Source organism: Colobus angolensis, unplaced genomic scaffold (genome assembly GCF_000951035.1).
Source record: "Colobus angolensis palliatus isolate OR3802 unplaced genomic scaffold, Cang.pa_1.0 Scaffold146, whole genome shotgun sequence".
NCBI lineage: Eukaryota > Metazoa > Chordata > Mammalia > Primates > Cercopithecidae > Colobus > Colobus angolensis.
Window position 1 is genome coordinate 6,195,172 of NW_012114555.1, and position 27,563 is coordinate 6,222,734.

General features: G+C 40.2%; 1 protein-coding gene across 2 annotated transcripts in view; it reads right to left on the reverse strand.

Annotated features, from left to right (window-relative positions):
- Positions 1-551: 551 nt before the first annotated feature.
- LOC105507235 (cytosolic beta-glucosidase) overlaps positions 552-27,563 on the reverse strand; it is a 130,462-nt gene continuing 103,450 nt past the window's right edge. For both annotated transcript variants that reach the window (XM_011935662.1, XM_011935661.1), the window contains one exon: positions 552-1,413. In XM_011935662.1, coding sequence (XP_011791052.1) covers positions 1,211-1,413 — 203 coding nt within the window. In that variant the 3' untranslated portion in view covers positions 552-1,210. The remainder of the gene's footprint in view (positions 1,414-27,563) is intronic.

The following is a 27,563-nucleotide window of genomic DNA, read 5'->3' on the forward strand; positions in this document are numbered from 1 at the left end:
AATGTGAGAATAGGGCTGATGCCAAGGAAGTGTCAAGTTCAGTTAATCAGAACCCAAATGCCTTGAGAAAGATGCACAACAGTATGGCCTCAGTTTCTCAGTCTGCAAAATGGGGATGATCATAGTTAAACCTCTTAGCTTCAAGTCTAATAGGTAACTAGGTGCTTAGTAAACTCTACTGAAATATGGATGTGAAAGGTCAAGCTCCACATATGTGAAGGGTTTGCTGGAGGGGAGACATGGAGTCCAGAAGGAGCCCTGACTCTCCTCCTGATCCCTACCTTAGGAAGTTCAGCAAAATGTTCATCTCCAGTCAACCCCATACCAATCTCAGACATTTCAATTACCAGGGTAATAAATCCCCACCCCACCTCTGCTTACACTGAGGTTGGTCATCCACTTCATGTTATTTTTCAGGAGGCTCTTAAGGTTCTAAACTTTAAAGAAATATTCAAAAGTGGAAATTATGCCCTGCGTATCACTTGGCTTTTAATTTGGCACCACTCTGCAGTAGGAATCTGTGTTTTTACTGAACATCAACACTCAAATACTTTTTCTGCCATTGAAAGTCTAATTTATTCTATTATTTTATTACTTTTCAAAAGTTCATTAGGCAAAAGGGAGATGTACTTGTCCAAACACACAAAATATGTGCCGAATATATTAACAAATAGATTATCAATTCACTATTTTGTTGAAATGAATGCATAACTGTATAATGTGACTAACTTTTAACTTTGATTTTTTGTGTAGAAAAATTATGGATCACATGACGGTGGATCTCCTAAGCAAAAATAGCTTATGGAACCGGAATGATTAAGTTCACAAACAGGTACTCTTATAATAAATGATCACCTGTTACAGTTGCAAATCATGGGTATTTTATCTTTATAAACTTTGCATTTTTTTTTCTAGAAAAATGTCTAAGGATTTAAATTTACGTTTCCAGGTCTATCTGATTTTGCAATATAAAAATCAAGGTTAGTGGTTTTCTCTTCTACTTTTTAAAAAAATCTAATTGATCCGAATACAAATAAAGGCCATTATTAAATACTTCACGAGGCATTACATATTCAGACTTTATAATCACAGATCCACTGATATTAGATGTTGATTACAGAAGTAAGTTGAGATTGCCTGAAAGATCATCACCAAAGCAGATCTCCTTTTCAAAAGCAGAGGCCTCTCCTGTATCTCTCAGCCATGTTGCCTACAGATGTGCTTCAAGGCCATTGTTTCGGATGATCTTGGCATATTCCTCGGCTGATGTGTAAGGGACTCGGGGTCTAGCTGGGTCTTCAAAATCAACATGGAAGAGACCAAATCGGCTGCTGTATCCCTGGTTCCACTCAAAGTTATCCAGAAGAGACCATGCACAGTATACTTGAAGATTGACTTTATCAAGTTGGATAGCTGAAATTTAAAAAAAAGAAAATCATCATTTCTGGGAAGGCCTTATGAGAACACAGACAAAATCACTCATGAACAGTCTGGATCTCTTTCTCCGTCTTTGCAGGAGATCACAGTGGGAGAAGACAAAACCTGTTCTCTATCCCCCTTTTCCAAAAAAAGAGATAAGTATGTAAGGTAATGTGTGCTAATTAGCTTGATTTAGCCATTCTACAATGCTGTACATATACCAAAGCATCATGTTGTACACCTTAAATACATCCAATTTTTATTTGTCTATTTTTAAAATCCCCTTTTCCAGTTTTCTGCTTGAATCAAGCTGGGGCTTAATTCAATTAATTGTTATATATTATTCTAATTATTCGGCTATTCATTCATTTCAAATTTGCTTTATTCATTCATTTACTCAATGAACAGTTTTTCAGTACCTACCACTTTTCAGGCACAAGGACACACGCACAAGGTCCTCTCTGGTACCTAGAAGGGTACCCAATAAAGACACTTTTCCGTTTCTAAGTACAGCCTCCAGATATTCCAGAGAGTCCACTAGAAAATTGGAAGAGATAACAGTAGCATGCCTGAGGAAGCCTCAGAGGTTACCTGCTGTCCCAATGGTCAAACTGAGACATGTCTTATAATTCTGAAGAGAAAGAGTGTCCAAAATGGAAAGAGTCAAGGGTCAGCACGCAGCTTTAGCCATGACTATATCCTAGACTGAGGGAGTACAGAAATGCTATGGCATCCTTTCTTAGTCTGATACAGTGGCCATAACAGCACACCATATACTGGGTGACTTCTAAAGAGAAAAAATGTATTTCTCACAGTTCTGAAGGCTGGGAAGTCCAAGATCAAGGTGGCAACAGATTTGGTGTCTTGTGTGGGACTGTATCCTATTCATAGATGAGTGTCTTCTTGCTGTGTCCTCATATGGCAGAAGGGGCCAGGGAGCTCTCTCATAGCTCTTCTTATAAGGGCACTTATCCCATTTATGAGGGCTCCATCCACATGACTTAATCACCACCCAAAGGCCCCACCTTTGGGATACTGGGAGCTAAGATGTCAATATGAATTTGTTGAGGGGTTGCAGGGGACAAAACTTTCCATCTACAGCACATCCCCTTTGCCCCACACCTAAACTCAAAATGGTGCTTAAGCCCTTTAAGAGCCAAAGCAATGGAGCATCTCTCCACTAAGTGTATACATACATAAATATTTGATGTAATTTTATTTGTGGATGCCCAGAAGCCCATCCACAGACTCCATGTTAAGACATCAAAATGTAGATTCAATGCATATAACTATTCTCCACATAGTTTCACACTGATTTCCATCACTTTATTCAGGGAATTTAGCTTACATTTTCTTAGCATTTCAAGCTTGGCAAAACTCTGAGGTCTTGTGAGTCCTTGCATTGCGCATTTTCTTTTTTAAAACCAGAATAGATAACCCCAACCTATGGGATACGCTTCCTAAAACACCAAATATCCATTTTTCAGTAGAGAAGTTAAATGAAAAGGCCAGTTGCCTTATAAGGTGGATATATTTCTAAATAAGCTGGGTGAGAGTAAACATTCATACACTAAATCATATTTTAATTGTTTCAGAGATTGCTTTCAACCAAAATGACCCCTCTAGTTAAATATTCAGCAGGGCAATACTTAACCTTTAATTTTTTCATTGGTGTCCATTTTGTCTTTCAGTTCTCTTAAAAGCACTATATCCATATTCCACTACACATGTGTTGGTCTCCAAACATTCTTGGAATTTTTTTCTATGGATATTCTGTAGACAAAAGACCCCCAACAGTTTGACATATAACCCCCTCAACATTTGTGCATGGAGGTGTAAGATCTGCTTTGCTTAGAGAGTTTTTTATAAATAGCCTTGAGGCAGGAATTAAGCCAAGCTGGATTGACTCCTTTAATTTTTTTTTTAATTTTCAATTTTTGTGAGTGCATAGTAGGTGTATATATTTATGGGGTACCTGAGATATTTTGATATAGGCATGCAATGTGTAATAACCACATCATGGCAAATGGCACAGGGCACGGCAACCATAAGACTGTCCTCACTGTGACACCAACCACGAAGACACGGTAACTGATGTGATCTACCATGATGTTATTATTACACCTGGTGTGTCTATATCAAAGTGTCTCATGTATCCATCCCCTTAAGCATTATCCTTCGTGTTACAAACAATCCAATTATACTTTTAATTATTTTTAAATGTAGAATTATATTATTGTTGACTGTAGTCACCCTGTTGTGCTATCAACAACTAGGTTTTATTCTTTCTTTCTGTTTTTTATACCCATTAACCATTCCCACTTTGCCCCCTCCTACAAACCCTCCACTACCCTTCCCAGTCTCTGGTAACTATCATTCTACTCTCTGTCTCCATGAGTTCAATAGTTTTAAATTTTAGCTCCCACAAATAAGTGAGAACATGTGAAGTTTGTCTTTCAGTGACTGGCTTATTTCACTTAACATAATGTCCTCCAGTTCCATCCGTGTTGTTGCAAATAATAGGATCTTGCTCTTTTTATGGCCGAATAGTACTCCACTGTGTATATGTACCACATTTTCTTTATCCGTTCATTGATTAATGGTTAGGTTGCTTCCAAATCTTGGCTATTGTGAATAGTGCTGTAACAAACACTGGCCTACACTGATTTCCTTTCTTTGGGGTACATACCCAGCAGTGGGATGGCCGGATGGTGGTTCTATTCTTAGTTTTTTGAGGAACCTCTACACTGTACTCCATAGTGGTTGTACGAATTTACATATTAGCTCTTCTTAAATAAATATTGTTGAGAAATAAGAAATATAGCAATAAGAAGATTAAGCTGTGCAGGAATAAATCATTACTAGATACCCTTTTTCTCCTACCTGTCCACATTTGCTATGTGTGTCTCCTCCTCCCTTTGTCAGTTATAATCTGGAAAATATCAATGTTTTATATAATTTATTTTTTAAGAACCCAGTTTTAGTACTGATGGCATATTTCTAAGAATCAAAATGAGCTGGCCAGGCACGGTGATTCATGCCTTCAATCCCAGCACTTTGGGAGGCTGAGGTGGCTGGATCACCTGAGGTCAGGAGTTTGAGACCAGCCTGGCCAACATGGTGAAACCCTGTCTCTACCAAAATTACAAAAATTAGCTGGGCATGGTAGTGGTTACCTGTGGTCCCAGCTACTTGAGAGGCTGAGGCAGGAGAATCACTTTTACCTGGGAGGCAGAGGTTGCAGTGAGCCGACATCATGCCATTGCACTCCAGCCTGGGCAACAGAGTAAGACTCCAACTCAAAAAAAAAAAAAAAATATATATATATATATATATATATATAAGCCAAATACCAGGCCAACCACAATAGTCTCTTTTGCCTTGTAATTCAATCTAGAGACATGTGAGAATCTGCATATTTTCTTTCTCATTTGCAGAACTACTGCCCAACAAGAAATCCTGCCAGGTATAAAGCCAGACAGTTTCTGAAAACACACATGGTCCCACTGAACACACATAAAAGGATTGATTCATGTGCTAAACCACTAGACAAAAACGATGCCTTGCCTGCTTGGAAGGGAACAAAAAGGAAATCTTGACAATTTCACTGTTAACTGCCAGGAGTTCCGCAGCAGGCACTAAACTGCCCTGCCCGAGTGACACTGGTGAATGTCTGTGCATTTTCATTGCAAGAACATTCAAGTAGAGAATTACTACCTAGTTAGGACTGAGGAACTAGTCTGCTGGAATCTTCCTCACTGTGCCACCACTGGGAAAAATTATAAAACCACGTTGGAACCTGCACGCCTCTCCTCTTCCAATCTCCTCAAGAACCGAAAGAGACCATCATTACATTTCTTGCCACCATGATTTATGAGGTCCTAAATCTTGCCAAGAAAAAAAAAACACTTCTATGAGTTCACTTTCTGTTTCCAGAGTTGGAGTCAAAATAAACACAGGAGCTTTGGGTGAGTATGGAGTACACTAGGATAAAAACGACGTGCATCACAAAGTCAGGGTGTGGGTTTAGACTACAAGACCAGTGGAAAACGTCTCACAGTAAGCAGGTTGGAAATAAAAATGTAAGAGAAATATCTAAGCCTTGCTAATATGTTATAGCTTCCCTCAGGCTGTTCTAATTATAAATACCCTATGCGGCCTAGGTGCGGTGGCTCATGCCTGTAATCCTAGCACTTTGGGAGGCCAAAATGGGCGGATCACCTGAGGTCAGGGGTTCGAGACCATCCTGGCCAACATGGTGAAACCTCATCTCTACTAAAAGCACAAAAATTAGCCAGGCATGGTGTCATGTGCCTGTAGTCCCATCTAAATGGGAGGCTAAGGCAGGAGACTTGCTTGAATCCAGGAGGCAGCCTGGGTGACTGAGTGAGGCTCTATCAAAAAAAAAACAAAACAAAAAAACAAAACCCTGTGCTACTGTTGTACTCTACACATGCACACACACACACACACACACACACACATAAGCACACTGCCTAGTTAGCCAGACTGAAAAGGTTGAGGGCATAACATCAACCATAAGACTGACCTCACTGTGATACCAACCACAAGATCAATGGTTTGACAAAACCTCCCTCAGTTTTGGTAATTTGCTAAAAAGACTCACGAAATTCACAAAAACCTGTTATATTCACAGTTCTGATTTGTTGCAGGAAGAGAGGGAGACTGGCTAAAGAAAGAAATGCATAGCACAGGATCTGAGGGGTTCCAAACATGAAGTTTCCATATCCTCTCCCCTGGGAGTCAGATGCATTGTCTTCCTGGTCTTAACATGCATGATACACATAGAGAATTGCCAATCAGAAAAGCACACGTGAGCTTCAGTGTCCAGAGTTTTTATGGGGGGCTGTATTGGTCAGGGTTCTCTTAGAGGGACAGAACTAATAGGATATATATGTATATAAACTATGCTTTATATATAAAGTATTAACTTACACAATCACAAGGCCCACAATAGCCTGTCTGCAAGCTGAGGAGCAAGGAGTGGCTGTCTGAGTCCCAAAACTGAAGAACATGGAGTCCAATGTTTGAGTGCAGGAAGCATCCAACATGGGAGAAAGACATAGGCTGGCAGGCCAGGCCTGTCTTGTCTCTTCACGTTTTTCTGCTTGTTTTACATTTGCTGGCAGCTGATTAGATGGTGCCCACCTAATTAAGGGTGGGTCTGCCTTCCCCAGCCCACTGACTCAAAAGTTAATCTCCTTTGGCAACACCCTCACAGACACACCCCGGATCAATATTGCATTTTTCAATTCAATCAAGTTGACACTCAGTATTAACCATCACAAGGGCTTTATTACAAAGGAGGATTGATCAATGGATGACCCAAGTGGATTAACTCAGTTTCCTGGTTACCTGATGCCAGGAACCTAAAGCCTCCACGTTAAATGTGATTGGTCTTCCTGATGTGATGAGCTCCCAACCTAAACAAAGAGATTTTTATCAATTATGACATAGATGGCCTCTTAGAAGCTGAGTGCAAAAACCAAACCACTCTTTGGGCAAAATTTAATTCTTCACTACGTGTGTGTATACTCACATATATAGAGACGTTATTTTAGAAACTCATTATTTTATGATAAGAGACAGAATCTTTTTAATTACTGGTTTATGAAACATCCTAATTATGCTTGTGTTTGTCACATTACAAAACTCTAGAAATTGGAAGCCCAACATCAGTGGAATTTATTTTTCTGCAATTTATAAACAGAGGTAGTCTTTGTTTTCAGGATGGTCTAGGGCTTATATAAGATACCTGTGGATGGGACAAAACTATCAAGCTATCAAAAAAAAAAAAAAACACTCATCCATAGACCCAAGCTGCCATGTCAAGAATCAATGGAAAAATTCAGGGCAGTGTAAAAAGCAGCCACCTCACAAAGGAAAAAAAAAAAAAAAAAAAAAAGAGAGGAATAAAGTGCCAGGAATGAGCAGGGAGAAAAAAATATATAGGACTCTAGATTTTTGTGTTCATCTAATGGCGAGATATAATATTCAAGGAAACCTTCCTAAGGAAAATAAATAAAGAATGCTGAATAGAGTTTTTAAAAATAAGTCTTCTTCAAAACAATGGAAAGGTGAAAAGTTAGTAGAGAATTAACAAAAGAAAGTGGAATTTGAGGATGGTAGATACAGGAGCTACTTTTGCCTGATGGAATTTTCCAATCTTAGAAAATCTAAATCTTTTTCTATTTCCTGGGATAAAGCTAGCTGTCAAAACTCAGAGTCATAGCAGGTGGGAAGTCTAGTATGAGACCCCACCCAGAGAAGACTACAAACTCAAAAGACAAAACATTCAGTGTAATGGTGAGAGAGTGCCAGACACAAACTAGTTGGTGGAAAGTCTTGAGTTTAACCCCTGGTGGTTCAACAAGTGTAAAGTCTGGATCTTGGTTTGAGGTGATGGCATACTGATAGATTCCCCAAGTACCTGGCAGATGGACATTCAAATTATTTTTGAAAAGAGTGACCTGTATATTCTAAAACTCCAATTGTTATTATAATGTTTTAAGTATTATCATCAGCACATAACCAAATATAATGAGAAAGACATGGAAAATTATGACATAAAGAAAAAGAAATAACCACAGTCAACAGACAACAGAAACAAACCCACAAAGCACTCAGTTATTAGAACTGTCATGCAGACTGTACAATAACCACACTTACCATGCTTAAGGAAAAGAGACAAACTTGAAATATCTTCAAGGTTAGGAACCCAGAAAAGCTGAGGTGACATGTTTGGAAAGGGAACTCTACAGGCTTACATTTTAATCCCAGCTGCACCAGCTGCTAGCTGGAAGGAGCCTCTCATTTCTCATGAATACAATGGAGACACTATTATCTACTCCTAGTGTTGTTAAAAAGAGTAAATGAAATAATAAGGAAGGCAGAACCCAAGGTAAAATAAACACCAGGAAGGCACCTGGACAGAGGAAAGTCCATGTGAAGACACAGCGAGAAGTTAGCCTCTGCTGACAAATGCCGTATCTCCTTCCAGAAATCTATGGCGATAACTGAGAAACTAAGAAGATGCTTTGGCTCAGCAGGGCCAAACGCCTTTTTAGCCCACTGCTTAGTTGAAATCCAGCTTCATCCCCAGTGGATCAGGAAAAGTTCTCTCAATTCACCATATGTGTGGGTTAATGGTGGCCCCTGCAAAGGATAAGTCTGTCTACCCAAAACTTGTGAACGTGGCCTTATTTGGAAAAAGGGTCTTTGAGAATGTAATCCAATTAAGGATCTCAAGATGAGATCATCCTGGAAGACAGTGTGCCCTAAATCCAATGACAAGCGTCCTTAGATGATAAGAGAAAGGGCAAAGACATGTAGGAAAGACGACAATGTGGAGACAGAGGCAGAGATTGGAGTGAAATATCTGCAAGCCAAGGAACACCAAGGGTTGCCAGAAGCTACCAGAAGCCAGTATAGAAGCATGGAATAAATTATCCCTTAGAGCCTCCAGAAGGAACCAGTCCTGCTGACACCTTAATTTTAGACTTCTGGCCTCCACAACTGTGAGAGAATAAATTTCTGTTGTTTTCAGCCACCATGTTTGTGGTAATTTCTTACAGCAACCATGGGAAGCTAATGCACCATGCTTTTTAGAGTGGTTGCCAACTGGGCTCTGAGTCCCAAACCACCCACCTGATCTTCCTGGGGGCTTATGAGAACCTCTCTCAAGGCCTGTCAAAGCTGGAGAAAGAAAGCCTTCCAGGGACCCAGCTTGAAGCCAATTTTCTGGCAATTGTACCCACACTCACTTTGAAAGTGTGTTTCTTTGAGTTTGGTTGAAATGCACAAGAGCATTACAATTGGAGGGCATCTCTAGCTGGATAACAGTTTTTGTAAGAAAACTGGCATGTTGGCTGTTTTCCCTTTCACTGGAAAAAAAAATAAAACAACGTCAGGAAGATCTAAACATAGAAAATGCATCATACGCCCCCCGCTCCAACTCCAGCTGAATATCAGTGGCTGGACAACATCTGTGAAAATGCCCAAATAATCCCAGTGCAGGAAGCCCACCTGCAGACGGGAACTCTTAATAGCAAAGACTATGACTTTCTGAAAAGAGAGTCTTTGAAAACCAAAAGCTAATTTTTAAATATTTTATAGGAAAATGCCAATTAACCAGAAAAAAACTGCACAGATTTCTTAATTATCAGTATTATTCCTACTACTTACATTAGACTTTGGAGGGAAAAGGCTGCAAATAGCAAGTAGTTGAAAGGAATTATATTTTCAAAAATCTAAACATTAAAGCTGATCTGAGGCTAGGTTCATGTTCTGGGTCATCTTCTATAACTTCTCAATCAATATTATTTTTACAGTATCTTATCCTCCAGTACAGAAGGTTCTTTTAACGGAACGAAATTTCTTCTCAAAAAGGGAATTTCTCTTCTATTGGAAAAGCTGCCTTCTTTACCCTGTTCCCTCCCTTTCTCTTTCCTTTCTTTCTTTTGTTTTTCCCCTCTGGGACTTACTTTCCTCTTCTGCAAAATGGGGTGACGGTATCTTTTTCATAGGATTGTGGTAGGATTATATAATGAATAATGCCCAGTAAACACCCAGTATAAACTACCTTGCTGTTGTTATTGTTTTTATTTCTCTCAGAGTCTGGGAGGGCAGTGAATGAAATCTGTTTCATCTCTTTCTCCCATCTGGCTTCAAACAGCTTTCAGAGGGTATAGAGTCAGCACAAAATGATCAGTGCTGAGAAGCAGAGAAATCAGGGCATAGACGGCAAGTTCAGCCTCTGGGACAGGGTTTGCATTCTGTGAGAACAGGTCAGTTGTGGGTCATGAAAAATAATCAGCAAAAACAAAGAGCTTGGGGTGATTCTACTAGGGACACTGGATACTGTTGAAGCTCCCCTGCTTTAGTGCGCTGGGAGATTGGGATGACATTACTCAAGGTTTTTAGGATACTGCAACATCCATCCTACATCCATTAAGTAAATATATGTTGTGCTAGGAACTGGGAATACAATGATGAACAAAATAAGTAGCCTTTCATTTACAGCTTATGTGGAAGGCATATCTAAATCAAATTATCACTCTGTGAATATCGAATTATTGTCTGTGAAAAGTAGTATGAAATGAAAGAAGTGGGTAATGAGAGAACATTTTAGTTAACATTTATTGAATGTTTAGTTACCACTTTAAGGATTTCATGTATGCATTCATCCATTTAGTCTTTACAGTCAACCTATGAGTTAGATAGTTATTATCAGTGCCCCTATTTTATAGGTAAGGTAATTGATACACAGAGCGGTTAGGTAAGCTTTGCAAAATTCATACATCAAGTAAGTAGGAGAGTTGAGATAGGAACATAGGCAGGGTAACAACAGCAGCAGCAGGCGAAGCCACCATGCCATACTGAGTCTTGACAGCACACAAGACTGGAAGATCTGCCCTAATCAGCAAAAGTGGGAGAAGAGGGCTAATGGAGCAGTTTCCTGGAGTAAACTAGAGCCCAATGCCCACGAATGAGTCGGAGTTACCTAGCACTAACCAACAGGGCTATTTCTTGGTTGTAAGCAACAGAAGCTAAAGTTCGCTATTGAAGCATGAGAAGGGATTGGGCTGATAAAACAGGCTCAAATAAAGCTCTCAGGATCAGTGCTCAGAAGCACACCACGGAGCTAGTTGGTTAAAGAAACAGCCTCGGACCAGACGCGGTGGCTCACTCCGGTAATCCCAGCACTTTGGGAGGCCAAGGCAGGTGGATTATGAGTCAGGAGATTGAGACCATCCTGGCTAACAGGGTGAAACCCTGTCTCTACTAAAAACACAAAAAATTAGCCGGGAATGTTGGCGGGCACCTGTAGTCCCAGTTACTTGGGAGGTTAAGGCAGGAGAATCGCTTGAACCCAGGAGGTGGAGCTTGCAGTGAGCCGAGATCACATCACTGCACTCCAGCCTGAGTGACAGAGCAAGACTCCGTCTCAAAGAAAAAAAAACAGGAAAGAAACTGCCTCAACCGCTAACGACCCAATGAGCATGAGCTTCTGCAGTTCATGTGGCTCGCCAAATCCAACTTTCTTGCAATCCTAGCAGACAGCAACATCTTGGCAACTTCTGTACCAGAAACTAGACCTTACAAGGACTGTCATTCTCAAAAGCTGGATGTCTCTTCTGCCATCCTTACCAGCACAATAGGTTCTGCCTTTGTCAGGCTGTTCACTTTTGAACTGAATCCACACACGGATGAGTCTGATCGGTGGGACACAAGTCTGTGCCCTTCCCCCAGAGAAACCTGGGGAATCTCACTCTCCACCTTGGTTAGACAAAACTTCAAATGCTGGGTATCTTTCAAATGTAACCAATGTGTTCAACAAATGCTAGACAGCAGAAAACATGACAGATGTCTACTGCGCTAGATGAAGAACGACAAGAGCAATCCAAGAAAACAGAATAGCACATCTGAAAGCTCAGCTATGGGAATGGCTCACAACGCATTTAAGGAACTTAAAAAAGACAGTTCAGCAGGATAAATATTGAAAAATGTTTGGGGAGAAAGTCACAAAGTAGTGCCTAAGACATTCAGCTCCCTTTAAAGATTTTAAAAATGTTGATCTTTATCCCAACAGCAACGACAACAAAAAAATCGAAGGGTTTTAAGCAGGGGAGTCACTGTAGCTAATTTGTATTTTTAAAAGATTACTGTGACCTCTGCGGAAAATAGATTTGAGTGTAGCAAGAACGGAATCAAAAAGAGCATTTAGGAGTAATTGCAGTAAATCACAAGGGAGTTGATGAGAGGATGGTCTTGGATGGCCTAAGTGAAGATGAAGGAAACCAGATGGATTCAACAGAGGAGATATGCAGATAAAAATCAACAAGATTTAGCAATTCACCGGCTATCAGTGCAGAAGGAGATAAGAAAGCAAAGTTACCACAATTTAATGAATGTTGTCAATGTCTGAATTAGAAAATATTGGACATAGATAAGTTTTAGGGGCGTGGCAGGGAAGATAATGAATGAAACTTTGGTTATGATGACTTTACGTTGCCTTTTTTGACCTCCAAAGAAAGATTTGAAATGTTAATTGCATAGACAGATAAAGAGCTCAAAGAAAAATCCGAGAGGAGATGGAAACTTTGGATAACGATGGGGAGATGGTAATTGAAATCATGGATGTCGAATAGAATTTAGAGAATAAGCAAACAAGACTTTGATACAAGCCTTACTGCATTCCAGGTTTTAAAGGCAGGCTGGAAAAGGGAGACAGAGAAAGAGGGCCAGAAATACCCCCAGACCCTTAAGCTGATAAAATCACAAGAGATGCTTTCTGTGGATGTGATTTTACAGAAGTCACACAGCCAATACAAGGAGAACCTGAGGATAGAACCAAAGGCTGTCTGATTCCAAAGCCCATGATCTTTCCATATGACTAGCACTGGAAGATTGCAAATCTAGAACACAAGGAATAGAAGTGACAAGCAAGAGTCAAAGACACTATGGGAAGAGTAATGCTAGACCATGTGGAGAGCATGAAGTGGGTGGAAGTGGGAGACACACGTGGAACACCAGACCCCTAATAACAAAAATCCTTCTATGACCTTCAAGGTCCTACATGATGAGGACCTGCTCTTTACTTGTCATTTGCCAGGCACACTGAGATTCTTTATCTTCTTGGAATGTGCTAGCTCTTGACCATCTCATGGTCTTTACACTAGCTTTTCCATCTGATTGGATCATTCTGGATCAATCACTTTATGATTCTTCATTGCCACTAAGGTCTTAGTTCCAATTCAAACTTATTTAGTCTTTTCTAACCCTCCAGTTTAAAATTCCATTCCCAACCAACCCATTCTCTCTCATATCATCATGTATTGTTTTCTTTGTGGCCCTTACCATTAAAATAAAGTGTTTTCTTCATGTATTTACTCATTTTGTATTATTTACCCCCAGAAGATTGAAAGGCTCATGAGAAAAAGACACCATGTTCATCTATTCTTTTTAATATACCTCACCCTGAGAACAATAAGTAGCACATAGTAGAGGCTAAGAAAACACTTGCTGAAGGAACAAGTGGGTGAGGGAGGGAAAGAGATATGAGAGGAGAAGGAATGAAAGAAGGAGGGAGGGAGGGAGGAAAAAAGGGAAGGAGCAAAGAGGGATCATCTTAACATGACTTTAATAGGACTCTGGTCTCACTATTCCCATCTGGGTGGTGGAATCACAGCATCTCCAGACTGAACAACAAAGGCTTCAGTGGTCATGGATTTCAAGTCCTTATCCAGCATCTTAATCTCTGGATTAAGATGGACTACCACTGCCAGTAGTCCTTGTCTCCCATCACAACCAGCCACTGCTTCCAGTCCCAACCTGATGATTTCAACTCTCCATCCATTCAGACCAGTTATTCCCCATCACTTCCCACTGTCCTACTTTGTGACACTGCCTAAAAGCTCCTCCACTGTCTTGGTGGCTGCTACCACACTTCCAACTCTGATTCCCAATGCTTCTCAATAACTCTCTATTTGGAACTTAGCTGCATTTCTGGGCAGTCCTCTTGAGTGTTTTCCTCTTGATGATCTGTTAACCCTGAAAGCTTCAGATATTCTGGGATAATAGCCCCACACTCTCCTGGGGCACAGCATGAAACTTGAATGGTGTCTCCCTGGTCCTGGGAGTCCCTTATGTTACCATAGTCCAGATGGAAGAAAACATTTTCCATTGTATGATTTTATCCCTAGGCCTAAGATACACACTTTGAAATAGCTACCACTTTTTAGTCCATGAGAATATTGATCTACTTGTATATAGAAATAGTTCATTTTGGCAGGGCACAGTGGCTCATGCCTGTAATCTCAGCACTTTGGGAGGCCAAGGCAGATGGATCACCTGAGGTCGGGAGTTTGAGACCAGCCTGGCTAACATGGTGAAACCCCATCTCTACTAAAAATAAAAAATTGGCCGGGCGCGGTGGCTCAAGCCTGTAATCCCAGCACTTTGGGAGGCCGAGACGGGCGGATCACGAGGTCAGGAGATCGAGACCATCCTGGCTAACATGGTGAAACCCCGTCTCTACTAAAAATACAAAAAACTAGCCGGACGACGTGGCGGGCGCCTGTAGTCCCAGCTACTCAGGAGGCTGAGGCAGAAGAATGGCGTGAACCCGGGAGGCGGAGCTTGCAGTGAGCTGAGATCCGGCCACTGCACTCCAGCCTGGGCGGCAGAGCGAGACTCCGTCTCAAAAAAAAAATAAAATAAAATAAAATAAAATAATAAAAAAATAAAAAAAAAATAAAAAATTAACCAGATGTAGTGGCGTGCACCTGTAGTCCCAGCTACTCATGAGGGTGAGGCAGGAGAATTGCTTGTACCTGGGAGGCGGAGGTTGCAGCGAGTCGAGATCAAGTCACTGCATTCCAGCCTGGGCGACAAAGTGAGACTCCATCAAAAAAAAAAAGAAAAAGAAAGAAAGAAAGAAGGAAGGAAGGAAGGAAGGAAGGAAGGAGAGAAAGAAAGAGAGAGAAAGAAAGAAAGAAGAAAGAAAGAAAGAGAGAGAGAAAGAAAAAAGAGAGAGAAATAGCTCACTTCTACCAACCAAAGACACCTAAGAATATCCCCAAAAGAAAGTAGCTGACACCCTAGAGAGAAAGATCAGAGTCTCATATTTCTGCACTCAAATAAAAGGTTAAGTTCTAGGTTCTATGACTCCAGAAATGGAAAAATAGTTACCATGGGTAAATTTTAAAATGGCAACACTGAATGTGGGGGGCAAAAGAAAAATATGTAGTTTTACTGTAAAACTAATTTAGGGCTTTCAAATTATAATTTGTTAAACTGTAGCCTGAATTAATGAAATAATCTTAACACTTTCTTCTTCTTACTTTCATTCCTCCATTACATCCACAAATTTTTATTAAGTAATGCTATGGTTTTCACATGTTCTCCAAAAAGCATTTGTTGGAAACTTGACCCCCAATGCCTCAGTATTAGTAGATGGGGCCTAATGGAAGGTATTTATATCATTCTCTCTCTCTCTCTCTCTCTTCCCCCCACCCCCACTCTCCCAATCTGTATCTCACTACATGATGGCTTCTGCCATGTTATGACGTAGCAAGAAAGTCCTCTATCTTGGACTTCCCATCTACCAGAATTTTAAGAAATAAGTTTCTACTCTTTATGCATTAACCAGTTTGAGATATTCTGTTATAACAGCAGAAAATGGACTGAAACAAGCGTCTAGTACTATACATAAGTTATTGTTTCAGGCAGAGGGATTCCTATATAGGTGGAAAGAAATCTGATATAGACTTTTCCTTTAACGCAAGTAGAATACAAACACCACACACAGATTTTCTTGCTATGTACATTCATTCAATATCTTTCACTTTCTTTTTGTAACATATGTAAGACATATAATGAATGTCTTAATTATGTTCAATGTCTGTCTTCTACTTCAGATTCTAAGTTCCAGGAAGGCAAGAATCCTGGGGATCTTGCACTCTCAAGTCTTAGCACAGAGGCTGATGAAGGACAGGTGCTTAATGAATATAGTCCAAATGAACAAATGGCTACAAATATATATGACATTGAATATAATGTCAGCAATATAAGCTTAGAGAAAAGACAGTTTCTAAAATGGCAAGATTTTTCCCTTGACCAAGACAACAAAATTCAACTTCAACTTTTTCAAATAACCATAAAGAGATACGAGGTTTAATCTTCTTCCATTCTGATCAACTCGCTGCCCGTTTTCTATGTTAGGAAACAGAGCATCTTCTTGTGATCACTGGACTTCAAAACCATGTCTCTTGTCAATAACTGCTATTTATACATATATGCAACAAATGCTAAATAAATTATATTAAATACCCCTAAAATGACATTCTCAGAGGAGTCAACGCCACCCTCTGTTACAAAATGAGAGCCCGTGTTAGCATTGTTTTCATCACTACACCATAAAAACACCTCAAATGCTTATGGACAGCAGTCGCAGTGATTGCCTAGAGTTGAGAGAGATAGGAAAATGAGTACAGTTGAGAAGAAAGAGCAAGGACACCTCTTTAAAATGCTACCATGTAAGTTTTCATATTGCTGGCACCAAGTTCAAGCCCAGGTGGGCACACTTCACCCAGACTGTCCATCCTGACCTAAGGTACAAGTCTCGCTAGTCTGCTTTTTAAGGACAAGGAAGGACACTGCTTGGTGATGTGGCCACAAGCTGTTCAGGGAAGAGACTTTGCTCAGCACATTTCAGCTACTGAGCAGGGCTGGGCTCATTTCAGAGAGCCACATAAAATAAATAATCATGCAAAAGGAGATTCGTTCTGATAGGGCTCTGACAGCTGCTCCGAGAGGTGGGTCCTTGCAAGCCCATCTTTCAACAATGAACTGACCCAAAGATCCAGCAAAGCTCCAGACAGGACCATATGGCCTGGAATAAAAACATATTTCAAACTCTGTTTATTATGCATATCTTTCAAAGGTTCACCACTCTGTGATGAAACATTGCACCTGCAAGGCTTTAATAAGCTTCCCAGCCAAGCACAATTATAAAATTGCAGGCACCTGAAGAATTTGTCTTCTCTTATACTTAGCCATGCACTGCCCACCAATGACTCGTCTCATTATTTTTAATTATATTGGTTTGCAGTATTTTGTAAGCTACGATCAATACTTATTCAGAAAATAAAACTCCTTATAGGCCTCAGAATGAGAGCCATGATATATATCTCTCCTCCTAAACTTTGGAGACTCCAACATTGCATACAAAACCCTCCAGTCTTCCTGAGAAAGAAAAAGAAGGAATGCAACCGTGCATCCCTGCAAAGACAGGAGAGCATTTGACATAAATTTAGGCTGGACATCATTCATCAGGAATGTCAGGGGCAGAGGGGATATGAGCAGCTTTCCTTCACAAGTGAGCCCTGTGACTCCACATCTGGTCCAAATATATGAGAAGTACAGTTTGTTCATTATCACTCCACAAATATCCATTGAGCAGTCATTACGTACCAGACTACAGGCTAAGGGTGATGATTTAGAGATAAATAGCACGTAGTTTCTGCCCTCAGCTATAAATGGGCTCATTGGAAAAGCAGATCCAAAAGAACTGGTATGGAAACACAGAGAAACAAGAGTTATAAAAGAACTTGAGGTACAGGCCGGGTGTAGTGGCTCACACCTGTAATCCCAGCACTTTGGGAGGCCAAGACAGGCAGATCATGAGGTCAGGAGTTCAAGACCAGCCTGGCCAATATGGTGAATCCCCGTCTCTACTAAAAATACAAAAATTAGTTGGGGGTGGTGGTGCGCACCTGTAGTCCCAACTACTCAGGAGGCTGAGGCAGGAGAAGCTCTTGAACTCAAGAGGCAGATGTTGCAGTGAGCTGAGAGTGTGCCACTGACTCCAGCCCTTCTTATTACTACACATAAAAGAAGTAACTGTTGCTTCTTAGATGTATTGATGATGGCATCAACAACATGCAAAAAGATGAGCTTCTTTGACTAAAGGTTGTTATTTGGGAAACATATTGAGGGGAAGGAAGGAAGGCAGGGAAGGAGGGAGGCAGGGAGGCAGGGAAGAAGGGAGCAAGGAGGGAAAGTTTGGAGGCAGGGAGAAACATTTACTTGCACAATCAACAGTATTTCTAAACTCTTTTTATCTCTAAGCTCGCAACGAATATGTAGCCATGATATTATCTTTCAATGCTTTTCAGATTCAAGAACATCAGAAGATTGCCAAAGATGGTACCTGATACTTCCCTTGCACGTAGAAGAAAGAACAGCTCTTATTTATTGCTAAAACCCATGCTATTCACAACAACCCTTAAAGAGTGATGCTGTTAAGTCCATTATATGGACATAGAAAATGAAGTTCAAAGAAAGTAAATAAATATGTTCAAAGTAATTAAGAAAAATGAGGCTGGGCACAGTGGCTCACGCCTGTAATCTCAGCACTTTGGGAGGCCGAGCCGGACGGATCACAAGGTCAGGAGTTCAAGACCAGCCTGGCTAATATGATGAAACCCCGTCTCTACTAAAAATACAAAAATTAGCCAGGTGTGGTGGCGCGTGCCTGTAGTCTCAGCTGCTGGGGAGGCTGAGGCGGAAGAATCGCTTGAACCTGGGAGGCAGAGGTTGCAGTGAGCCAAGGTCGCACCACTGCACTCCAGCCTGGGCAATGGACTGAGACTCCCTCTCAAAAACAAAAACAAAAACAAAAACGGTAGAGAAAGGATTGAAATCCAGTCTGCCTCCAAAATCCATGCTCTTTCCAAAACCCTATCTTGCCCTTTTGCTGATTAATCTTCATCAGCGTTCATACCCCAGTTTTAGATGTAAAGGATCACTGGTATTTTATTTATTGTACTTATGCTTTGAAAGACTGTTGATCACAGCACTGCAGGTGGCTATGGCAAATGAGGTGACACAGGAGCTCTAGACAGGTGCCTTGCACTAAGCATGTGACTGACAGTGACATGCCAACTAGCATCTCTCCTTATTTGACCTCCCTGTCTTTTATATATCAGTTATTCTTTTCTGGTTTTGAATATTAAAAAGACAAAAATATTCCTAAAAGGCATCAGCAGAAAGGGAGAAAGATTAGAGAATATGCGTGGGAAGTAAAAACCTTGTATTTCCCTGTGAACTGCAGGGCAGAGAAAACCATCAGACAAAGGGAGAGGAGATCAACATTTTTTTTTTCCCTCTGGGTCATGCCAGAACTCTTTAAGTCTGTGAGTTCCATTGTTTTACCTTATATTTACTTTGTTGGATTTTAGTAAATGTATTCTTTTATGAGCTACTTCAGTGGGGTCAGGGGAATCCGTAGACCAGCTCTCCCACCAATTTCATTGACCACCTCTAATAGTAACTATCTTGAATGAAAGAGTAAGTTTACTCTGATTTTAGAGCTAATAAGACAGTAGAAATTCACATTCACTGGGTGTTTACAGGATACCAAGCACCAAAGCACTGCTTTAAAAGTTTAATATGCATATTTATTTTAGGTTTTCCTAAAATAAGGAAGGCAGATTCTGTCCTACAAGGCAAATACAGTTAATAGTCCCATTTTACAGGTTGAGAAAATGTATGCAGAGAGAGGCTGTGTCATTTGCTCAAAGTCATTTATTTAGTAATAAATCTCACATAGGATTTCTTCTTGTTGAGTAGAGCAAATTGGCAATTTGGACATAGTTCTTGAAAGGCAGCTACATCATCTTATTTTTTATTAATTATAATGTTTATTTTTTCATTCAATCAATGTTTATTGTTTTTTTCCCAACCCACTAGGAATCCAGAAATAAGTAGAATCCTGAAGGTTTCCTCCATAAAAGGGAGGAAGCACAGAGGAGCAGCTGTGGTACCATGTGATCAGATCAGAGTAAATACTGGGTGCAGTGGGAGCAAAGAGGAGGGACATTTAACTCAGCCAGGGTGTTGAAAGGGATTGCCAAAGAAGATTGCTTTGTAGTAGGTGCTAGATGTAAGATGCTAGAGTAATCTTGAAGGGTAAGTAGAAGAGGATAGGAAGGAAAAGGCCAGAAAGCACAAGAAAGAGACAAGGACACTGTATTAGCAGGGTTCTCCAGAGAAATGAAACCAATAGGAAATATATATGGGGGATAGAGAGATGTTTAATAAGGAATTTGCTCATGTGATTGTAGAGGCTGAGAAATCACAAGATCTGCAGTCAGCAAGCTGCAGACCAGAGGGAGCCGATGGGAAAGGTCTAGCCTGAATGCAAAGGCAGGAGAAGATGGATGTTGCCAACTCAGACAGTAAGACGGAAAGAGCAATTTCTCCCTTACTCAGCCTTTTTATTTTATTGGTGCCTTGGACAAATTAGATGAGGTCCACCCACATTGGAGAGGCAATCTGCTAGACTCAGTTCACAATTTAAATGTGAATCTTGTCTAGAAACACAGTCACAGACACACCCAGAATAACATTAACAAAATATCTGGGCATCTCATAGCCTAGTCAAGTGGACAAATAAAGTGAACCACCACAGATACATTCTGGGAGGCACGTTTAATTTGGTGCAACAAAGGCAAAAAGGTAACAGTGACCCTAAGGAAGTTAATGGAAGCCATGGCATGGAAGGCCTTGCTTGCCATGCTAAGAAATCAGAACATTATACTGAAGGCAATGAGGAACCCCTAGGGAGTTTTAAGAAAGAGAATGGCAAGACGGAATTTGTGCTTTTGAAAAATCGTCCTGCCGGCAGACTAGAGACTGGAGGCAGGAGGCCAATTAGGAGGTTGCTAAAGCCCTATCTTAAGGAAGTTGCAATGGAATAGGAAGAAGTGGCCAGATGCTAGAGATATCAACAAATCTTAAGGGCCAACTAATTGGAAAAAAGAGCTTAAGATGACTCCTAGTTTAATAGCTGTGTCATTAGGTTAATACAAAAGAGAATTCAATGGAAGAACCAGGTTTGGGGAATTAATGATGATAATGAACATGAAGCTTTACAGTTTGCAAATGAAATTGATAGATGTTAATGATTTTGTGACTATTCTTTTAAACAGCCCTGTGAAGTTGGTGTTTTTCTCACTTTGGATGAGAACACTAAGCTGAAGTGGTAAGCTACTTGCCCCAGCTCCCAATCATAATAAATGGAATAATCAGAACCTGAACTTTTTTCAAAGCCCATTTTTTTCCACTGCACAATCTGATACAAAGAAAAATAGTAGCAAAATAATAATGAGATAGCTAACATGTGTTGAATGCCTACTGTGAACTGGTCATTCTTCTAAGTACCTTATTTTTATCAACTCTTAACCCTCGCAACAACTCCATAGGACAGGTATTATTGGGTATTATTGTTAGCCCCATTTTATAGAAGACACACGTGGGGTACAAAGAGGTGACAGCAATAAACTGTGTCACTTGGGACAAATGATCCTCATGTTACAGTTTCCCCTTTGGGCAGGATCCAGGATAATGGTGAGTAGAACAACAGAGTGGTAAAGCTGAGTAAGTTGGCCCCTTTCACAGACGGTCATGCTTCTGTCAGAGCATGTGAAGTGAGGGAAAACCCAGACACAAGCCCCCATTGTTTTAACCCATAAGTGAAAGGTGAGAACTATTTCCCCCACCCCACTCCCAGCTTAAAAGCTTATACCCTAGTACACCCAGAACCACCTTCCATGTGCTGAGTTGAAAAACTACCTATTAGCCACCATGCTCGCTACCTGGATGACGGGACCATTCCTACCCCAGACCTCATGACACACAATCTACCAATGTGACAAACGTGCACATGAACCCCTTGAACCTAAAATAAAAGTTGGAAAGAAAAAAAGAAAGACAGAAAGCTAGAGCCATGCTCTGTTCATCCAGTTTGAGTTTTAAATAGAGAATCATTTTCCAGCAGCATTAATGTGCTTTGGCTGTGTGATCCTGGAGTGGGATAAACAACTGCAGGCTTGACTGCCCAATATGTCAGCCCGAGGAAATAACCCTCTGGAGGACACCACTCACCCCAAGCCCATTAGCCAATTACTCAGAGCCCGTTTAGTAAATGAGCTCTTTCAGTGTACTAATTGGAGCCCTGTGAAAATAAACTTGCAGCAAGAAAGAAGCTGGCTCTCTGTGGTCAGATTTCCATCTCTGATACACCACGGGATCAGGCGTGCTGGATGGGCAGGATGGAGTGGTGACAAAAGACCACTGGTGCTAAGCCTGGACTGCCTAGATTCAAATCTCAGTCCTGGGCTTGCCAGAGGTGCAGCCTTCAACAAGATATTCTGTTCTCAGTTTCCTCATCTGTAAAATGGGGATGATTTCATGAGATTCAGCAGTCTCAAATGAGGTAATAAACCTGCGCCCCACATATAGGAATCATTCAGTAAATGTGAACTGATACTATTTACTGTTCTTGTTTATTTATATGCAACAGCCCACCTTAACCCAAGAAAAAAGTCAGGGGAGAGAATAAATTTACTCAGGTTTGAAAATCAAATTTACTCAGGACATTTGTTGTATCCCCTATATCCGTCAATTGGCAATTAACTTATATTTTACTAATTTGTATTACTATGTAGCTAAGTAACTTTTTATATGCTTGAGCATTAGGTAAGTATTAGATATAATTTTCTCATCAATTTAATTTTATGCTCCTTGAAGATAGATTTCATGTTTACTTTCATACCCACCAGGATCATCCACTCAATAGATATTTGTTTGTTGATTGACATTCTTGATTAAATTTTTGTCATTCCTGATGAGAATCAGCTGGACCGAATATTGATGAGTTAGCTCTACTATCCATGAGTGTTAACTCTTTGAGATGGAATGATTCCAACCATTAAAGCTCTAGTCATGTTTTGGTATCCAATTAGACAAACATGCAGTCATATCCTATCTTAGTCCATTCATGCAGCTGTAGCGAAATACCTAAAACTAGGTACGTTAAAGAAAACAGAACATTTTTTCCTATAGTTCTGGATCTGGGAAGTCTAAGATCTAGGTGCCAGTAGTTGTTGTCTAGCGAAGGCTTTCTTGCTGTGTCCTCACATAGTAGAAGATAGGACTGGCAAAAAAAAAAAAAAAAAAGATCTATGTAGTTCCCTTCAGCCCTTTTGAAAGGTTGTTAACCCCATTCATGAGGGTGGAGCCCTCCTACCTTAATCACCTCCTAAAGGCCCACTTCTTAATACCATCATATTGGGTCTTAGATTCCAATGTATGAATGTTGGGGAGACACATACATTTAAACCCTAACAGAGCCATAGAACAAATTAGTAATAAAATAAGCCAGGAAAAAAGCCTACCTTACCCCTGAGCCAAAGGTGGCTTATTTTATGAGGACTTCAAATCAAAATCAAAGTATATGTATACAAAAGCCTCATGGTCTTAACTCCACTGGAGTTGGGCAACAGTTAGCCTAAGAAGTAGAACAGACTCTGGAAAGTAAATTAAAATCCTGCCAGAATTAACTGGACTTGTCACTGAAGCTGTGCAACTTGATCATATAATTTTAGGGTCTACAAAAATTTAAGTCTATTTTAGTATATAAGAATACTACACATTTAGTATTATTGAAACAGCATTACCCCTGTAACCATTTCACAAGTTTGAGTACTTGAAGATCATTAATTGAAAATTATAATTATCAGGGTAAATATTGAAGATAATAGTTTTATAATGTAATAAAAGCCAACTTTTAATGTATATTTAATCTCTTTTGAAAGGATAAAAATAAGTTTGTTTAAAGAAAATATAGAAAACATATTACATCTTCTGTTTAGCAATATGTAGCAATTTAACAGAAAAGTCAGAAGCAGATACCTTCAGATTTGTTATTCAAACACATTTCTGGAAAGAGTTAAGTTGCTTCTCATTGAGAAGTTCCTACAGAAAATATTTTTGTACTTTAAAAAAAGATAAGAAAACCTTGAAATAGCTCCTCTTCTTTAGTTTGGTCATTTTCCTGATTCCACAAGCAAAAGCAAATACAATGTGACTAGCTAATTCCCAGCTGCGTAAAGATTTAAAACCATGTCTGAAAACTGAACAATCAAATTACGTAGTAGCACAGTATCCAGAAATAAACCCAATACATAAAAGCTGTTTATTCAACATTATTAACACAAATAAAATTTACACCTACAGCCCTGTACATTAAAAATAACTTCTCCCACATCAAATGGCAACGTTCTCTTCTGCCAATCAAATTAAACCACTAGAAACATATGGAAAGAAATCAATTCTATAACAAACCTTCGAAAAGTATGGCATTTATCATGTTCAAGACAGGTTAATTCTAGTTCTAAATAAACTTTCTCCTTCCAAGTTAAGGCTTTTATTTTGTTTTCTTTCCTTTTCTTTGCTGGAAATGTGCTCAACCCAAACATTCTGTCATCTCAGCCATAAAAATCTTCTTTCTCCCACGCTACATAAATTAAAAGAGGAAAAACAACACATACGCACACACACGCAAACACCAACACACACATAATTCTCTTAGACCCAGACAAATCTAAGTGTATTGATTTTAGGCAAAAGTGTAACAAAAATCTTATGCCAGGAATGAGAGCCTAAAAATTCTGGTGAGAAATATTCACAGAAACAGCCACGTCCCCTTGTTTCCTGTCAACAACCACAGAGACTAACTGAAAAATCACCTCTGCAGATCTCCTTGACTAAAGGGAAAGAAGCCATTTTTAATGGCCTTCGGAGCCCTAAACTCCACAGGGCTCTACAGATGAAAACTGATAGCCTCAAGTAGAGCCTTAGTCTGAACAATAGGTGCATCATCCACACTACCTGAATCATATTCCTAACTGAGCAGCCTCTACAGCCACCATTAACTCACATTTGAAAGACATAGTCAAGATCAGTCTTCCAAATCATGTCCCACAATAGCTTTATCTGCAAGTTATGAGCAGGCGAACAATACAGATGAGGCGAAAAGGAACAATGTCTGCACTAAATGCACACAGAGTGGAATGGAAGGAAAAGAAATGCACAGGGTATACATTTGAGAGCAAAAGGAGATCTTACCAGTTACCCAGTCAGGTCTTGTAGCTTCCATCACATGAGCATGTGGGAGCAAAAATGTGGAATGCAATAACAGCCCCACCGGCAAAGAATAAATGACTGTATGGTGCCAAATGCCCACAGGGCTTCTCACCATTTGTGCAGCTCTCTAGTTATTCCTTACGAAAATGGAAACAGTCAAAACTATTGTGTCAAAATTAAGAGAGGAGCTGGCTTTTCTGTCGGGGATTTGAAATTTGCATTTGGTTAAAACCAGTCAACTGGAACTTTGAAATAAGTTTCCTTGTTTTGTCTCAATGTTACTATATCCACCCTTAATTTATTCATCTGTCATTCACTTATTAAGTCAACAAGTATTTACTAAGAGCTACCAGTTGTCAGGTGTCGCCCTGACTGCAGGAGTATAGCAATTAACCAAACATGAAAAGTCCCTGGGAGAAAGCTGTCAATAAACAAGTACAGATATGTATATATCAGGTGGTGATAGATGACATAAAGAAAAAGAAATCGGGGTAAGAACTAAGATTGTCAGAAGATGTTACTTTATATGAAATGTTCCAGAAAGACCTTGCTGATAAAGTGACATTTGAGGTAAAAGTTATAAAAAATAAAAATAAAAGGAACAAATCCTGAGAATATGTGGTAAGAGCATTCAAGGTAGAGGAAACAGAAAATGCAAAGACCCTCAGGTAAGAAGCATTTTTGACATGTACAAGAACAACAAGAATCCCAGGTTAGATTTAAATGAACAGAGGAAGAATGAAAGAGCAGATGGGAGAGAGGTAGTGAGGACTAGATCAGTTAAGGGTCTTGTAGGCCACAGCAATGATTTTGGATCTGATTCTGAGAGTGCAATGAAAAGTCATTAGAAGTGTTGTGAGAAGAGAAATAACATGATCTAACTTGGCTGCCATACAAAGACTGGACAACTAGGAAGCAAATATAGAGCAGGTAGATTAGTTAGGATGCTACTTCAGTAGTCCAAACAAAAGGTGATGATGAAGTGGAAGTGTAGTACTAATGCAGATAGTCAAGATTCCAGACAGATTTAGGAGAAACTGATGTGAAGCATGATATAAAGTGAAGAGTCAATAATAGCTCTAAGATTCTTAGCCTGAGCAACTAGAAGTATCACTTATTTGGGCAGAGAAGACTATGAGACAATTCTTCAAATTCCTTGAGAACATGTTACAATTTAAGATGTTTATTAGGACTCCAAGTGTAAACGTTGGGTAGGAAGTTGAATGTACAAGTCTGGAGTTCAGGGGAGAGTTTTTGATGGAGTTATAGAAATGAGCATCATCAGCTTATAGAGTTACCTAAAGCCATGAGACTGGCTGAGATTCTCTTGGGCGTGAACATGGATAAAGAAAATTTCTGGAGACTGAATCCTGATGTAGTTCAGTGTTTGAAGGTCAAGAAGAAGAGAAAGATACACTGAAGAAGCTGAGAAGGAGCTGCCTGTGAAGTAGGAGGAGAACTAAGAGAGAATAAATTGTGGCTTAGAGGCCAAAGGAAGAAAGTATTTCAAGGAAAAGGGGAATAACTATGTCAGTTGCTGCCTGCAGATAAAGTAAGATGAGGACTCAGGAATTACCATTTTATTGGGCAATCAGAGGTCATTCGTTTTCTTCTAAAAGATGCTTTATAGGCCGGGCGCAGTGGCTCACGCCTGTAATCCCAGCACTTTGGGAGGCCAAGGCGGGTGGATCACCTGAGGTCAGGAGTTCGAGACCAGCCTGACCAACATGGAAAAACCCCCGTCTCTACTAAAAACACAAAATTAGCTGGGCTTCATGGCACATGCGTATAATCCCAGCTACTAGGGAGGCTGAGGCAGGAGAATTGCTTGAACCTGGGAGGCGGAGGTTGCGGTGAGCCGAGATCGTGCCATTGCACTCCAGCCTGGGCAACGAGAGTGAAACTCTGCCTCAAGAAAAAAAAAAAAAAAAGATGCTTTATTGAAGTAGCGGGTGCAAAGGGCCTATAGAATGGGTTCAAAAACAGAGTGGGGCATAACTATGAATATCTAAGTGTTTTGAAGAAGGTTCCCACATCACGATTAACCTGGAACTGATAAATTCTTGGACACACATTGCATTGCTAGCTTCAAAGGAGATACGAAGAACACATCCACACTCTCTCATATACACAAAGGAGAACTGAGCAGAAAGAAGTGGCTGTAGGAACTGTGATGGCCATTATGGGAGTTCTCAGGACACAGGTTGGAATGCCCAGAACTTAGTCCAAGATGCCAACAGTAAGGCCATACAAATAGAGTCAGAATTAGAGCAGCAGGAAGAATAAAGAAAAGTAGCAAGCCAAGCTGACCTACCACTGGGATTAGCCTGAGACTGAAATACTAAAGTTTCATGATAACCCTTGAAATAGTAACAAGAAAAGGAAGATGAGCCTGAGACTGCATCTCGAGACAAAATTCTTTGGAAAAGAGGCTGTGATATTTCAGGAACGAAGGGACCCTTTGACTTCCAGCAGAGGCAAAGCCTTCTCCTTCCAGATGCCTGACTAACCAACCAACCCCTTTATCACTGCTCATGAGCCTGTGATGACCAGGTAGACCACCCAAAGTTCTGCCAGTTGGATGGATTTCCCTGCCTCCACATGACTTCTTCTAGGGCCACTCCTAAGTG